A 17,480-nucleotide genomic window follows, 5' to 3' on the forward strand; every position below is an offset into this window, starting at 1 on the left:
CCCAAACACAGGACAAACAGTCTGGAGAAAACAAAACGAAACCACATCCACAGACATAACACTGACCAGCCCAAACACAGGACAAACAGTCTGGAGAAAACAAAACGAAACCACATCCACAACCATAACACTGACCAGCCCAAACACAGGACAAACAGTCTGGAAACACAGGACAAACAGTCCGGAAAAACTAAACGAAACCACAAAACCATAACATTGAAACCAGGACAAACAGTCCACAAAACGACCATAACACTGACCAGCCCAAACACAGGACAAACAGTCTGGAGAAAACAAAACGAAACCACATCCACAGACATAACACTGACCAGCCCAAACACAGGACAAACAGTCTGGAGAAAACAAAACGCCACATCCACAGACATAACACTGACCAGCCCAAACACAGGACAAACAGTCTGGAGAAAACAAAACGAAACCACATCCACAGACATAACACTGACCAGCCCAAACACAGGACAAACAGTCTGGAGAAAACAAAACGAAACCACATCCACAGACATAACACTGACCAGCCCAAACACAGGACAAACAGTCTGGAGAAAACAAAACGAAACCACATCCACAGACCATAACACTGACCAGCCCAAACACAGGACAAACAGTCTGGAGAAAACAAAACGAAACCACATCCACAACCATAACACTGACCAGCCCAAACACAGGACAAACAGTCTGGAGAAAACAAAACGAAACCACATCCACAGACATAACACTGACCAGCCCAAACACAGGACAAACAGTCTGGAGAAAACTAAACGAAACCACATCCACAACCAACAGAGTAACAAAATAATTATGCACAAACCTAAGTGGGCCTAACAGGTTTAAGTAGACAAAACTCAAGAAACACAAAAAGGAACAGGTGCAACTAATAAGACTAAACTAACAGAAAAGGAAAAAGGGATCGGTGGGAGCTAGTAGACCGGTGACGACGACCGCCGAGCCCCGCCCGAACAGGCAGGGGAGCCACCTTCGGTGGAAGTCGTGACAGCCTGACTAAATCTTCTCTAAACATCAGCCTGAGAGGCTTGTAGGAAGTCTAAACAAGAGGCAGTATCTTGCCAGCTGCTACAGAATCACACAGTTTTCATAATGTCATCAATAGAATAATAATCAGTGTTCTCGGTCCTTCAGTATATCTGGTGTCATTCACTGTGATAGGAGAATGATTACTCAGTCTGCTATATCAGGATTTGTAAGATACTGATAGAAATGAAAACAGACAGAGGTCCAGTCTATCACAGTTAAATGTGTAACCACGGGAACGTTCTGAAGTCAAGAATACAAAACAATTCATTTTATACCGACTTCTCACGCCCACACATACACACAAACATACGCACACACGGTCTGTCTCACTACCCAGCCGACAGAGATAGTGACCTTGTCCTACGTACTCCCTGTACTCCCTGTGACTTAAAACTGAGGGACACATTACTAGTAAAACATTGTGTAAATACTTGTGTTCACTGTCTAGCATGTTTTCTTAATTAAAAACAGTTAAAGAAAACTGAAAATGTAAATGTCTCATGTTTTTGTCATTTCAAAGGGTTTTTACAGTGCCAAATTCAAGGAACAGCATTTACCACCGCAATTCAAGAATGACCCAGAAGCATTGTTGAATGAATATCGGTCAGGATAATAAAAGTGAATCGGGATTACCACTGTATGCCTCTAGTCTACGCTTCACTGATTATGGTAAAACCGCCCACCAAAAAGGAATATTCTTTTAAACAGTTTGGAGCTTCTAAATTGGATGTTATGGTGCTGGTTATTGCATGCCTCTTTATTCCAAAAATGTACTTTCTCACAAAAATTGGAGCAGACACATTGCCATAACCTAACCAAATACTTAATTGTCCTAGGAACCCAGACCTCTGCTTCTCGAAGTAGCCAAGATGCTGAAATTCCGAAGTAGCCAAAGATGCTGAAGTTCCGAAGCAGACAAAGATGCTGATGTTCCGAAGCAGCTAAAGATGCTGAAGTTCCGAAGCAGCCAAAGATGCTGAAGTTCCGAAGCAGCCAAAGATGCTGAAGTTCCGAAGCAGCCAAAGATGCTGAGGTTCCCGCCAAAGATGCTGAAGTTCTGAAGTTCGAAGTAGCCAAAGATGCTGAAGTTCCGAAGTAGCCAAGATGCTGAAGTTCCGAAGTAGCCAAAGATGCTGAAGTTCCGAAGTAGCCAAGATGCTGAAGTTCCGAAGTAGCCAAAGATGCTGAAGTTCCGAAGTAGCCAAAGATGCTGAAGTTCCGAAGTAGCCAAGATGCTGAAGTTCCGAAGTAGCCAAAGATGCTGAAGTTCCGAAGTAGCCAAGATGCTGAAGTTCCGATGTAGCCAAGATGCTGAAGTTCCGAAGTAGCCAAGATGCTGAAGTTCCAAGTAGCCAAGATGCTGAAGTTCCAAAGTAGCCAAGATGCTGAAGTTCCAAAGTAGCCAAGATGCTGAAGTTCCAAGAAGTAGCCAAGATGCTGAAGTAGCCAAGATGCTGAAGTTCTTTGACAAGCGCCTATTTCTTTATTATGCTCTTGGCCATGAAGTCAACTAGCTCCACAGTAGAAAAGTATAGATCTACTGTGATTGAAAGAGTAAACATTGATCCCTGACGTAGCCCTCTGATCCCTTTGCTTACAATCCAGCCTATTTAAGCTTCATGCTTGAACATCAGAAGGTGGGGGTAAATTAACTATATTCTGGTAATCCAACCAATGGAACATATGCGGTGGTACTTAATGAATATGATGTCAGTTCGGTTGTCATCTGAAACATTCTCATCAATGATAAGATGACATTATTCATGATGGGATGAAATGTGATTTTAGCTTCTAAAATGTAAGATTTGTGTTTTCATAAGATAGGGCTCTGCTCAATCAGTGGCCCGCCCCTGTGAAGGGACATGGGCTATAAAACCTTTCAAACACGCCCTCCTCTCCCTTCCTATATAAGCCCTTGACGACAATATAACCTCCTGTTCTGAGGACGTGAGGACGACGGTCCGATGTCAGAATGGTTCAGATAATAACTACAGAACGAAGCCAACATCAGCGTGAGCTTTGGTTGCGAATGGTATGAACTTTGAACTCTTATTGACTACAGAAGTGATACCTCCTAGTCGTTGAGTTAGCAACAGCCGCTGCAAACGAGGGTTAGGGAGGAACAGACAGAGTATCCCGTCTACCACACAACAACATTACTACAATGTATTCCATTTACCAGCAGAGACATTATTCAAAGGACAAAGGACTCGGTTGTGCAACACGGCCTCCCATCTACCACCAACCTACTGAAGCACAGCTCAGAGTAAATATTTATTGCATTTTCCAAATGGGCGGTAATTTATAAGATATTGTATTTACGATAGCACAGCTTCGCCCTTTATTCCTCAGTCTTCCCGCTCTTTCACTCAAACCAAGACCCTTTTCTTTTGTGTAACCAGCTGTCATATCTGTGCCGCCCGCTAGACGTTTTCCTTTATGACGTAATTTGTAATCAAGTTATGATTTAAATATGTGTATGTGTAATTCTGTGTGATTAGTTAGGTATTTAGATAACCAAGAATTTACAACTTTCAGATGAGACTGAATTAAGATGACGATTAATATTGACTGCTATTGATGTAAAATATTACTAGGTCTTTAAGAGTTTATTCGGAAGATAACAGCTCTATAAATATTATTTCGTGGTGCCCCGACTTTCTAGTTAATTACATTTACATGATTAGCTCAATCAGGTGATATTAATTACGGATAAATTATTTTATAGAATATCATGTCATATCACTTAATACGGTATAGCCAAAGACACGACTCTGTTGAACACTACACAAGGTATATTATACAAATTTAACTCCTCTGACCCTCAATGGACAATTGAATGAGATTAAAAGGATAACGTTTGATTGGGAAAAGAGGAAGAGGGAATAATATTCAGAGGTGTAAAGTACTTCATTGAAAATACTTTGAAGTACTACTTTAAAAAGTTTGGGGGGCTTTTTACAACTTTTACTTGTAAATTCACTACATTCCTAAAGAAAATGATGAACGTTTTACTCCATACATTTTCCCTGAAACCCAGAAGTACTTGTTACATTTTGAATGTTTAGCAACACAAGAAAATTGTCAAATTCACACACTTATCAAGAGAACATCCTTGGTTATCCCTACTGCTTCTGATCTGGTGGACTCACTAAACATAAATGCTTCATTTGTAAATGATGTCTGAGTTTTGGAGTGTGCCCCAGGCTATCCATAAATAAAATAAACAAGAAAATGGTGCATCTGATTGCTTAATGATTTATACTTTTGATACTTAAGTATATTTTAGCAATTACATTTACTTTTGATAGTTCGGTACAGTATATTTAAAACCAAATACTTTCAGACAGTTGCTCAAGTAGTGTTTTACTGGGTGACTTTCACTTTTACTTGAGTCATTTTCTATTAAGGTATCTTGTCACGCTCTGGCCTTAGTATTTTCTTTATTATTTTGGTCAGGCCAGGGTGTGACATGAGTGATGTATGTGACTTGTCTTGTCTAGGGGTTTATTAGATTTATGGGGTTGTGTTTAGGAGAGTTGTCTAGGAAAGTCTATGGTTACCTGGAGTGGTTTTCAATCAGAGGCAGGTGTTTATCGTTGTCTCTGATTGGGAACCATATTTAGAAAGCCATATTCTTTGGGTATTTTGTGGGTGATTGTCTCCTGTCTTTGTTGCACCAGATAGGGCTGTTTCGGTTTGTTCATGTTTCTTGTTTTGTATATTGTTCTATTTTCATCTTTCATTAAAGATGTATAAAGATAACCACGCTGCATTTTGGTCCTCCTCTTTCACCAGAAGAAAACCGTAACAGAATCACCCACCACAAGAGGACCAAGCGGCGTGGTGACAGGCAGCGGCAGCAGGAGCTGTGCAAAAAGGAATGGACATGGGAGGATGAATTGGACAGTGAGAGGACATTTTTCCTGAGTTTAGTATGATTGTGTATGGTATAAATTTATTTATGGATGTCCCTCACCCATTTCTTTTGATATATTACAACTTACAATTTGTATCATTAGTTATGAATTTGCAAAATCTACAATTTGTTACAAATTTGCAAAAGTACAATATGTTCCAAATTTGCAAAACGAATGATGTTGCGAATTCAAGCTAGGTGGCTAAAGTTAGTTACGCTAGGGGTCAGGGTTTAAGGTTAGGGTTAAGTTTAGGAGTTAGGTTAAAGGGTTAAGGTTAGGGTTATGTGAAGGGTTAGCTAACATGCTAAGTATACTGAACAAAAATATATATATACGCAACATACATCAATTTCAAAGATTTTACTGAGTTAAGGTTCATAGAAGGAAATCAGTCAATTGAAATAAATGAATTAGGCCCTAATCTATGGATTTCACGTGACTGGGCAGAGGCGCAGCCATGACTGGGCCTGGGAGGGCATAGGCCCATCCACTTGGGAACCAGGCAAACCCACTGGGGAGCCAGGCCCAGCCAATCAGAATGAGTCTTTCCACATATATTTTTGTTAACTATAGTTGCAAAGTAACTCAAAAGTAGTAAGTAGTTGAAAAGTTGCTAATTATCTATAATGCTAAGGGTATCTGTGATGAGATGCAAACTCACAACGTTTAGGTTACTAGATGTTTGCTTTATACACCTACCCATCCACCCTGACCAACCACCCATCTGTCAGATTGTCACCATAGCAAGAGTAACATGTCATACTCATTTGAGTGTCCCGGACTTACATTTACTATGTTATGTCTAGTCTATGAGACCAGGTTGAGAATATTGGCCTGTTGCAAACTACAACTCCCTAATATATCGCATAATTCAGGCTGGATTTGATTTATCTTTAGAGAAACTGTGCAATGTGAGCATTGAGGTCACAGAAAAAACTGAACGAAATAGAATTCAAATAATTTAACCGACGTTGGTCAATTAGTGGTTTAAAAATCGAAAAATAACACACATGTCGGTCAATCGCTCAGCACTATCCGACATCTAACTTGTCATTATGAAAATATATAAACACAAATTGACAGACTCTGCATGACATCAGCAGACTCTACATAACACAAATAAACCCATCCGATTAAAAATGAATTCCGTAAACGTCAATCTAACAAGCCAGGCAACTAAAAGTAACGTTCTAAACAATATTATGGTTCATTGCTAGCCAGTTAAAATAATGAGGAGACTCACCATAGGCAGAGTATAGCTGACAGTCTTTCCTTTAGCAATTATTTTTATTCATTATTACAGGATTATAAATCCAAGACAACATAATTATTTACAAACTAATGGCGAACTAACAAAATAGCTTACTGTCACAGTGTAACTAAATAAAAGTAGGTCATTAAATATAGGAGAATTTTAGAACTCTCGCATCTTGTCACAGGAGAACTCGACCTACATGAACATATTACCTCAATTACCTCGACTAACCGGTGCCCCCGCACCGGTACCCCCTGTATATAACCTCGCTATTGTTATTTTATTGCTGCTCTTTAATTATTTGTTACTTTTCTTTTTGTAGGGATTTTTCTTAAAACTGCATGTTTGGTTAAGGTCTTGTAAGTAAGCATTTCACTGTAAGGTCTACACCTGTATTCGGCGCATGTGACAAATAACATTTGATTTGATTTGGTCTGGTCTGGTTGCTGTGGCAGTCCGGTAACTACGACAGCGGACGTTGAGACAGTCGCAGATACATTTGTTTGTGTTTGTGCGTCAAGGAAACTAAGAGTCGCAGCGACGGTCTACAGACATTTCACCGGAGTATAAATTAAATGTCATTTTGACCAGCGACATTCGTCGCATTCTAATCGTCTACACACAGACATGTCGTTAGACCAAGTATAAACTGTCCTTCAGACAAACTCTGGCTCTGAAGCATACTAGTGTCCAAAGTATATGCCAGTGTTTCTCTTTTTACATGATTAAAAAAAACTTTCTGCTTGGTAACCAATTTCAGTTGAGTATTTGTGCGTGTTTTATAATTAGTCTAACAGCACATAAACTGGTGAATATCACATGTGAATTAATCAACTACCATTGAATTTAAATAAATCAAACAGGCGTTATTTCTTATGTCCTTCACTGGTCCCTTTCGGGGTCTTTGACGTGGCATCAATAAACAAAGATGGCGGCTAAGTAGAAAGTTTTCCTGGATTGTTACTTACTTTTAGCATTTTAAATTGATGGTTTCGATAAATATTTAATAGCTAACAAATATCTCGTGTCGCTAAATTCCTAGGATATCAATCTTAAAATGGCTGGGTGGTCAGGGTTTTCGGAAGAGGAGCTACGAAAGTTGCAGCAAAAAGGTAACTTAAACTTGACTTAAAGCTAGCATAACGCCAGCTCTTGACAATCATGACTTAGTTCTATTACATTACACACGGTTGTGTTTGTAAATTCAATCTGGAGTACCGGAGTGCGCCCTGGGCGTTCGTAATCAAAGCGTTTTGCTCTCGGATCACTGGACGCTTTGGCGGATGCGTAACGTTAGCGTTCTAACCTCACAACGAACAGCAGTCAAGCACCCTAGTTAACGTTGGTTAGTTACTTCCAGACAACACTTCACTGACCAATTTGCTCGCTTTATCAGAGCTGGTTAGGTTATTTTCATGTTATCCATAGCGTAGGTGACTAATAACTGCTGTTGGCAACAATGTAATTACGTTTTTTTTTTGCCGACGTCATCAGTTATTCTGCGCTCTGGCACACTCAGACGAGAGTGCTCTGAAATTGTAGTAGATAGCCAGAACGAATTTACGGACGCACACTAAGTCATTGGACAACGGCATCTTCTGTATATTTTTTTTTGTTACGATCCGACACTCGGTCTGAACATTAACATGCATCTCATGCGGTACAGTTTGAAGTATAAGGACCTTTGTGACTTTAATATCAGAGAGCAGTAATGATTTAAAATGTTAAATTGATGTACACCTTTATGGCAGTGTGGGAACACTAAACCTCTTTTACACTGCTTGTTTACAGAAGACAGTGACCACCTGTGCTAATTAGCTATCTAGCATGCTCCAAGCACCTGTGTGTAACTGAAGAAGGCCGACATAAACGTGTTGTGACTGAAAAATACTGTTGGCTGCAACTGATGAATCCGGTGAAAACAGTGTATAACGTTATTTTTGATGTGGCATGGAAGTAAAGTGCTTTATATTTCTAGAACCTTATCGCAATTGAGAATCGATTCACGTTTAGATGAAGTATTTGGTTGGCTCTGGCAGCCGAAACAATCTTTGTCTGAAAATAACATTAGATCCTTGGGCCATAAGGAGTGGTAGGCTGCTTAAGAGTACATTTTGGGCTAACATAAGGTTAGCTCACGAAAACTCTAGGTGGCTCTAGGTCTTCTGTTCTCTGCCATTTGCTTCGCCCACAACTGCCTCATGTGAACTACAATCCCAACGTCCGTAATCATCGCTTGTGATACGGCTTTCAAAACATATGACCTTTTCATCAGTGAGAAAGAATCCTTCAAATAAAATAACATACACTTACTGTAGCAGCTTTGCATAGATCCTTACAGCTATGGGTGCCTCCATGCAATGAAACTACAGTTCTGCTCACTTCTCAAATTATGCTTAAACACAGGTGTTCGGAGAGCACAAGATAGCTAATTATCTCAGGTGGTGGCCTCTTGTCATCCCTCTGTTATCTGTAACCAAGCCCTGTAACATGGAAGTATGGCCATGTGGGAACACTAACCCTATCATGGTGTGTATCAACTTAATATTTCCAGCTATGAAAGATAAGGTACTTATGTTTCCAAAACCTTAACACAATGACACGTATGCATGTTCAGATTGACCGTCAGGGATGCTTAACAAAACTACGCATACAGAAGACACCTTTGTCCAATGACTGTTATGTGTAATGTAATGAAACTGAGATTCATGATCAAGGGCTAGTATAAAGTTAGCTGCTTAGTCAAGATTTGGCTGTCCACATATATCCATTCATTAGTCAATTCAGTAGCTAGTTACGTCTGTAAAGTGTATCGATATCCAGTATCGCTTTATCTCTGTTTTACCTCATTCATCAGACCAGGCGGTGCCTGCGGCTTTAGGTCGTGGACGGAAACCAGCTTCTACTAACCGGAGTCGGCAGCAGTTGCAGCGAGAGCGAGCCCTCCAGTTAGCCACTCAGCAGAAGAGTGGACCCGACTCGTCTGCACTACCACCCGAGCAGCAGCTAACCAAGCCTCCGCCGCAGCCCACTAAGGCCCTGCCAAAGGCTGTCATTCAGCCCATTGTCACCCCCACAAAGCCGGTGGAGGAACCCAGCCAAAAAGAGACCCTTGCCGTAAACCATGCTCCTGCACCAGCAGAGGACACATCGCCGATTGTCAAGGAGTTGGAAAAACAAGAGGTGGAATTGTTAGTAAGTCTTTGTTATCATAAATTAGGTGTAGATCAATGTCTTATGATGATCTCACAGTTGCCTGTACATTCATTTAGTTTGGCATAGCAGTACTGTTGTTAACACTGACAGGTTCCAAAAACCAAGAAGAGTGCAGTGATTTTATTTGAAGAATACTTATCTTAGGCTAATTAGGCCTGTCCTTTATTGTCTGTAGATCATCCTCATGTCTGTTGATTGCCTTTCTCTGTATTGGGTGTTAATGCTCCTCGTTGTTGTAGTCGGGAGAAGACTCGCATAGAGCTGCTTCAGCAAGACCAAAAGATGATGGAAGACAGGAATAAGCGCAAGAAAGCCCTCCTGACCAAGACCATTGCTGAGAAGTAAGGACAGATGCCGTAGTTCACATTATCACTACCAGCTATTCTGATACACTTGGTTTCCTTTGGACACTTGCTGTGGTTACTCATTCATAAATTCACCCGAATGCCTGTTTTTCTGTGTACACAGATCCAAACAGACCCAGGCAGAGTCAGTGAAGCTGAAGAGGATCCAGAAAGACTTGCAGACTCTGGACAATATGGTGTCCAACGACATTTGCATACTGAGAGGTGTGATCGAGCAGGCCAGCTGGGACTATAACACTGCAAGGTAACACACAATTTGAAGAACATGCTGAATCCTTGCCACGGAGATGGGATTCTTTTCAATCAGGGTGTTTTTCACTCAGGGGAGGTCATCCATTTATTAATACCCATTATTGTTGTTGTATCACCAATAAAAAATCAACCACAACAGTCTGTAGCTATACTGATATGGCAGTGAACATTTCCTTCTTTCAAACTCTGGAAATACTGCTCCCTACAGGTTATTCAGCATACTCCTTCAGTACATCCCAATACATTGATAAAACAATGTCCCCTCTCAGATATGAAAAAAGGATGGTGATAAGTACATCCTAAACTTGAGAATAATGGCGCTGGGCTGAAAAAAATAACTATTTAAGGAGATAAAGGAATGAGTGGCCTGCACAAGGAATGTTGCTGCTCCACAGTGACTTTTTTTCTGAACCCAAATCAACAACGTTTCGACTTCACATAAGTCTTTGTCAGGTGAGGTAGGCCATGTATTCCTTCCTTTGCTATAAAACAAATTCCTAATAAATCTGTCTGTCTCCTTTTCTGTTCAGGAAGCGCTATGAGAAGGCGGAGTCTGAGTATGTGACGGCCAAACTGGACCTCCACAAGAAGACCGAGATAAAGGAGCAGCTGACGGAGCACCTGTGTGCCATCATCCAGCAGAACGAGCTCCGCAAGGCCCACAAGCTGGAGGAGCTGCTGCAGCAACTACACCTCCAGGCCACGGAGGAGGACCAGGAGGAGGAGAGGAAGCGGGAGGAGGAGGAGAGGAAGCGGGAGGAGGAGGAGAGGAAGCGGGAGGAGGAGGAGAGGAAGCGGGAGGAGGAGGAGAGGAAGCGGGAGGAGGAGGAGAGGAAGCGGGAGGAGGAGGAGAGGAAGCGGGAGGAGGAGGAGAGGAAGCGGGAGGAGGAGGAGAGGAAGCGGGAGGAGGAGGAGAGGAAGCAGAAGAGTGTCATGGAGAACCAGGGAGAAACAAATGAACAGTCTCCCCCAGATACAGGGTCCACACCAGGGGTAGAGACTGAGACACAGGCAGGCGGTGCCATGCTCCAGCAGGACTACCCTGCAGTGACTGGGAGCGATCAGGACTGTAAAACGGCCAACATCCCCCTAGCGGGGCAGAGCGAGGCTGAGGCCCCGGCTTCTGCTTCCTGAGACGAGGGGAGGTCCATGAGATGTCAGCCCTTACTTTCACTGTTCAAAGTAACAGACTCTTACTGACCCAGAATGTCAGTCCTGCCCGTTACTATCTAGCTTCAGTATATTAATACTATGTCCAATACATCCATTAGGGGATGTTTCCTCTTTGTGTAACAATCCTGTGTACTGTATATGTATAAACATTCTACCATTGGGGGAAATTCATTTAGATTTGTACTGTCTGAGAACTGGCTCACTGATTCTTCATTGTGGAGCGAACAACATTGGTATTTTGTTACGGTTTGTCGGGTGGTTTGTCTGTATGCTCTTAATGTGGCTGTGTCAAAAATGCTTCAAGCACTTATTTTGCACAATATTTACAGCCGAGGTGAATACTCTCTGTGTCATGCCTAGCCAAGAATATGTAGAACTGAAAGCATAGCCGTTTTTTATTTAATTGGCCTGCTTTGTCTTTATGGTGAAGCTGAAAGGAGGTGGTTAACATTAAACCCCTGAATGATCCTCTGTGCAGATCCAGGCTACAGATGAATAGAAGATACTTGTGTACACAAAGCAGTGCTGCCAGATCTATTCTCTCTGCATGTTGTAGATCAACATATCTGTTGGGGTTTTGCTATCGAAGGGCTGGTATTTCCCAAAACCAAACTCTGTCTCAGGCATATTAAAGACTTGTAGATCTCCTGCAGGCTTCCTAGGGAATGGTAAGGTGATATCTCATAATGTATGTATGCTCTGAGAGAACTGCTCCATGGCATTTTGCTGCTTTACTGTTATGGCTTTAGAACAGCTTGTTTTCAGTGGCACTCTATGGTACAAATGTGTCTACAGCAATATAACATGTATCTGATATGAGTGTGCTGCAGCTAGTTGTTTTGTGTGTAAAAACCAGCTTTATGCCCCTGTGTGTGCCAGGGAGTACCAAATGCTACCAAGTGGTTTGTTTTTCAAATATTATCCTTAGAATGAATGTTATGTGAATTTGTTTAAATCCAACATCTGTTGTTTCGTATGGAAATGGGCTTATTAAAAGTGGGTGGATATTTAAACATGTATTATTTTTACACTGTGGTTAGTATGTGGGTATGTGTTCATTTTTTAATTAAAAATATATATATTCTGAACATAAATGCAACTGCACAAAACCTGTTCATTGTAACACTTCTATGCTGTTCATTGTAACACTTCTATGCTGTTCATTGTAACACTTCTATGCTGTTCATTGTAACACTTCTATGCTGTTCATTGTAACACTTCTATGCTGTTCATTGTAACACTTCTATGCTGTTCATTGTAACACTTCTATGCTGTTCATTGTAACACTTCTATGCTGTTCATTGTAACACTTCTATGCTGTTCATTGTAACACTTCTATGCTGTTCATTGTAACACTTCTATGCTGTTCATTGTAACACTTCTATGCTGTTCATTGTAACACTTCTATGCTGTTCATGTCATCTTTGTTGGTTAAATTAGTATGAATGAAGTATTATAATTAAATTAATACGAAACTTGTATCTCTAATGATTTGCTTTGTTTCTGTCATTTTCATTATATGAAATTAGTATTTTGAATGATCTGTTTCAGTCTGTCTTTCTAGGTGCTGTAAGGTAAACATATTCCTTATTGGAGCTTGTGGTGCCGTAGTGGAGTTTAGTGAGAATCGTTTCGAACTCCCATCGCTTTTTCAAGTCATTTTAAAGTGCAGTAAGCGTTCTGTAAACCGCTCAGATTTTACAGCGCTTTGGTCACATCTGGCCGTCTGAAAGGGAGACCATAAACCCAGCTCTTTTAATTAGTTAGCGAGTAGTGAGTGACCACTGAATGTCCCCGCCACCTCACAGGTCAACGCTTTAATGCGTTTAATATCCTGCCTGAAATGATGATATTTTACTAATTTGATTTAATAACAATGTGTTATTTATTGATGGATGTTTAAAGCCTACCGGTATTTGCGTGTATGCCATTGCTTATGGCCTAATAGTGCATCTATGCCTCAGAAAATAGTATAGCGACTGTTCCTCATTGGGATAAATCATATTGAAAAAATATAGAGCTGACTTGTACTAATTTAACTATAGAGGCCGCCCTAATTCAGTAGGGTATGTGACCAACTATTATGGAATCTAAAGGCTATAAGGTAGAAGTATACAAAAACACGAATTGGAATTGACTATTAGCCATTGGGTTTGGTGAAGCGGTAAAGCCCAACAACTTCAGAAAGCAGTAGACTTCTAGAGCACTGTGTGATTTATGTGGCGCTAGCGTCCCTAGACAGGTCGAGAAGGGCCGTGTAACCCGAGAACCAACCACAGAGAAGCTGTGAGATCAACTTTTACTGAAAATCTCCGCCATCTGGCCCGTCGGCGTTATTGAATTTTGACCTTGACACTGGAGTATGGAAAATGAATTGTATTTGCATAAATCATGAATAATTAAGGCTTTGGCCCAATACCCCAAATGTTTTAATGAATGAATATGCTATATATAATTAATTCCTGGTGCGCTTTTATTTTCAACATATATAGGAAAAAGTACACTTTTAATTTCAAATTAGGCCTATCAAAAAGTACACTGACATTAAACAACTGATACGCTATTTGTTAATTATTTATGAGTTAAAGTTCATGGTCGAGAGTTCAATTATAACTGCACTGCACAGTTTGCTTATAGCGGTAAAAATATATATTTGTATATATTTGTCTAATAGGCCAAGGTGTAGCCTATATTTGGGCTTCTTCGATCACATTATTTATCAAGGTATTTCTAAATGATAGGTCTATTTGTTAGCCTCAGCCATATCGAAATCGGTTATACAGCTGTAGATATATGGAACTGTGCGAAACATATGCCTACCCTGAATTAGAATTTGAGAGAGAGAGAAAATACCGTTTTTGCTATACATTTTCATGTTGATAATGTGGGCTTAATGACCCGTGGAATCAGTGTAATAACCATTTAAGCCAGGCCAGGCCTAGCCTGCTCATGTTATCAGATATGATATGGAATCAGACATTCATTTTCTCTTTTAAGTGTGTGACATACAATTATCAATTTAGAAACCGCTAGGCCTGTATATAGCTTATTGAACGAAAGTTAATTTGATTTTATATTGTATATTATTTAATTTAGCCTACTTTGAATTTTCGTTACTTATAAAAAATGTAGGCCTGTGTTTGAATAATTATGTAAATACGCATCGAAATTGTTGAAAATTGTTCTGAGAAACACTGAAGGTTACTAGGCCTGCATGTGCATTGCCATTGACTTTAAGGATAATTGCAGTTTGGTCAACCAACCAGCGCTTATTCAATTCCCCCAATGAAAACACACACTTTGTATGTTTTTCTGTTGTTGCTGATTTAGTGGTGTATTAGCTGAAATATTGCCTTGCCCTTGGCTGAATGACTTGTACTCATCTTAGTCGGCAGCATGCGTCTCTGTCGGCCGGGCTGACTGGCTGGCTGTAAGTGCTGTCCAGTGACCCTTAGTGCCTATTGGGTTAGCGCGTTGGCCCATGTCCACCTTTATTTCTCTAATTGGGAGTAAAATAGCCTCCTAGTTGACTCTCCATATCCTGGACGCGAAACTATGTGTTGGCCCCCCATCCCCTCCACCCCCTCTCCATCACTGATTGCTGCGACGAGGGAATTCTCATCTTGAGACCTGTTGAACTGCAAATCCCTCGCACAGGCACCGAGTTCGGATTACAACATTCGAATCCACAATTGGCAGATGTTTTCAATAACAATATAATCAACATTGGCCATTTCTAATCGAGATCATCTAAATAATTTGAACGCACAGAAGCTGTTAAATTTTTACTGGTTCGTGGTATAACAGTAGATAATTTACTGCAAGTGTTTCCACTTGGATATTGTATTGATAACCGTATTGCCGATACGTCATTGTGTGTTAAATTTCAGTCCCTCTCTGCCATTTGGGCCATGCGACTCTGAGGGGACTTGCGACACGGTCTCTCTCTCTATCTAGTCTCTACCTCTATTGTTCCAACATTGAAAACTCTCTCACGCTAATTGCAAACTGCCTGTGTTGTGTTCCGACATAAAAACCAATCTGCTCCCGATTAAACAACACACCGAGTTTACAAAGCCATGCGCGTGTGAAATTAATTCACCAGCGCTGATTCTGATTATAAAGCCAACGGCTGCTATTGCCTTCTTCTGTAGGCAACGGTTTCATGCGTCCCAAAGCTGGAACTATATTTTAGAGCATATACTTCATGTCATTGCTCCATAAACCTAAAATCTAAAACCCAATAGGCCTTGTTAAAGTAGGTCGACATTATTGCCCATTATTTCAAACCTTTCGGTTATTATTTACACTGTATTATGTTTCTGTACTCATGTTATTGTCTGAAAAAACAGCTATTCCCCAAAAAATACATTCTGTGTAGATTATTTCAACATTTTAATTGTGGTATACAATTCTTGCTGCTTGAAAAACTGAACACGTCTTTCTTTCCCAAATGTTTTTTCTGTGAAATGTCTGCTCAGCACCCATTTTGTACGATTCTCTGTAGCCTATCTTTACTGACTGTTACACAGCTTTCACAAATGATGTGTCAAAATGATGTATGCCTAGTACTTCCGTTTCTCTTATGCCTGTAGCCACTCTTTGAATATCCAGAGTGAATTACTTAACTGCACATAATATGCACGAAACAATGATTGAACTGTTATGAAGATGGACAAAATTAGGTGTAAAGTGTGTTATCAAATTATCTTATTGAATCTTAGACATCGGTTTACAGCAACGCAATAACGGTATTTCACTGTAACTGCGCACGTCTCCCTTTCCTCCCTTTTCCCATTTACGTTAAATTCGTTGTTTCTTCCCCGTTGTTCGTAATATGTCCGTGCATTTGAGTTTATTACGTTTTACAAGGGAAAAAAAATAGGTGAAAAAAATCCGAGAAGTTAAACATAATGGAGACATGGCAACTCAAACGTTGATTTATTTGTGCTTTTTTATATCACCATTAACATATTAACGATGAATTAGTATGGGTTTTTTGTCAGACTAATCATTGCCTTTGCCTGAAATGACAATCAAGGGTCAATGGTCCACGTGTGTAAAGACTCAACTATAGCGCATGGGCGTCATTTGATTCCTTGGATGGATTGGTAACGATGTTTCTGCTTTTTAATTACATATGAATGACAAAAGTGCTGTTTACATTTTGACCTTTATCGAGCAAAACATGTTTGCTTGACCCTTGCAAATGTGCAGAGATTGGGGCTTTTATGGGCATTTAGGCGGCAATAGCTGATAGCTGAAATATTCTCCTCTCCTGAAACTTCCCTTTGCTACTTTGAATAAGATATTTGTACATGCATGTGCCACGCTTAATACGGTATGCATATCAGTATGCAGGCTATAAGGAGTTCAAATGAGAAATAATCATATGAATATATGCATTTTTTGCCGGAATAGACCTATAGTTCCAAAGGTCAGCCAGACTTCGGATGGCACATTTCATACAGAGTAACATTGACCTTTCTTTTTGGCCAGACAAACACGAAGGAATTGGTTTTGTCGTAACTTTGTCGTATAACATTATTTAAGCGGGAGTGAAAAGAGTAGCCTAGATGGAGCTTTGAGTTTTAGGCCGAGACTGTTGGGGAGGCTTTCGAAACTGGCACTGGAATGAACGTGTAGGCAGGGAAAAAAATCTGGAGGAAAAACTAATGATGAAAAACACTACTCTATCCCCGCGCCTTCATTAAATACATGGAAAGAACGAGAAAATAACATCTGGATTCAATCCGCGTCCCTTTGATGGCATCAAGGGTTCTTTTCCCAGATCAGGGGCTGGAATCTACGGGATGTCTATGGCAGTATGGAGCCTATAGTGGGTCTATACTCCTGCCATCTAAACACGTCACTCCCTCCATCTCTCCATTCCTCCATCCCACCCCGAGCCCCCCTGTCAAGACCCCCAGTCAGAGCGCACACAAATGAGACCCCAATTCCAACAATTCTGAATAGAATTTTGCACTAAACCCAAAGTATTACAAATGTATGTTTGTCAGACAACGGCTTGTGCAGCCTATTAGAATGTCTGGGGTTTGGCTTTGGTTATAGCCTATTGTGTGCCAGGGTGAATCATAGCTAAGCAATGCCAATAACGGCATTATTACAGTTGATTAATTAAGAATGTATTGTTTATCATTGTTTTTATTTGGTATTATTTTGAGCTAGCTATATGAGCTGGAAAGGAGAGGTTTGTTATTTGTGTTCAGGACGATTTATTGTCAA

General features: G+C 40.5%; 1 protein-coding gene across 3 annotated transcripts; it reads left to right on the top strand.

Moving 5' to 3' along the window:
• The first annotated feature begins 4,909 nt into the window (after positions 1–4,909).
• Positions 4,910–12,722, top strand: gorab (golgin, rab6-interacting). 3 transcript variants are annotated; one of them, XM_046302465.1, is made up of 6 exons: positions 4,910–4,962; positions 7,271–7,340; positions 9,086–9,419; positions 9,684–9,785; positions 9,913–10,053; positions 10,592–12,722. In XM_046302465.1, exons 1-6 carry the CDS (start codon positions 4,951–4,953, stop codon positions 11,193–11,195), a joined length of 1,263 nt encoding a protein of 420 aa, XP_046158421.1. In that variant the 5' UTR covers positions 4,910–4,950; the 3' UTR covers positions 11,196–12,722. The 3 variants fall into 3 exon arrangements, with proteins under 3 accessions (XP_046158421.1, XP_046158423.1, XP_046158424.1); XM_046302467.1 differs by lacking the exon at positions 4,910–4,962 and adding an exon at positions 4,965–4,983; XM_046302468.1 differs by lacking the exon at positions 4,910–4,962 and adding an exon at positions 4,980–4,998.
• The last annotated feature ends 4,758 nt before the right edge of the window (positions 12,723–17,480 follow it).

The sequence above is a fragment of the Oncorhynchus gorbuscha genome, linkage group LG15 (genome assembly GCF_021184085.1).
Source record: "Oncorhynchus gorbuscha isolate QuinsamMale2020 ecotype Even-year linkage group LG15, OgorEven_v1.0, whole genome shotgun sequence".
Classification (NCBI taxonomy): domain Eukaryota; kingdom Metazoa; phylum Chordata; class Actinopteri; order Salmoniformes; family Salmonidae; genus Oncorhynchus; species Oncorhynchus gorbuscha.

Coding starts and splice junctions, on each gene's coding strand:
- gorab (XM_046302465.1), top strand. Junction 9,420..9,683: donor GAAAAACAAGAGGTGGAATT/GTTAGTAAGTCT, acceptor TCGTTGTTGTAG/TCGGGAGAAGACTCGCATAG. Junction 10,054..10,591: donor TGGGACTATAACACTGCAAG/GTAACACACAAT, acceptor TTTTCTGTTCAG/GAAGCGCTATGAGAAGGCGG.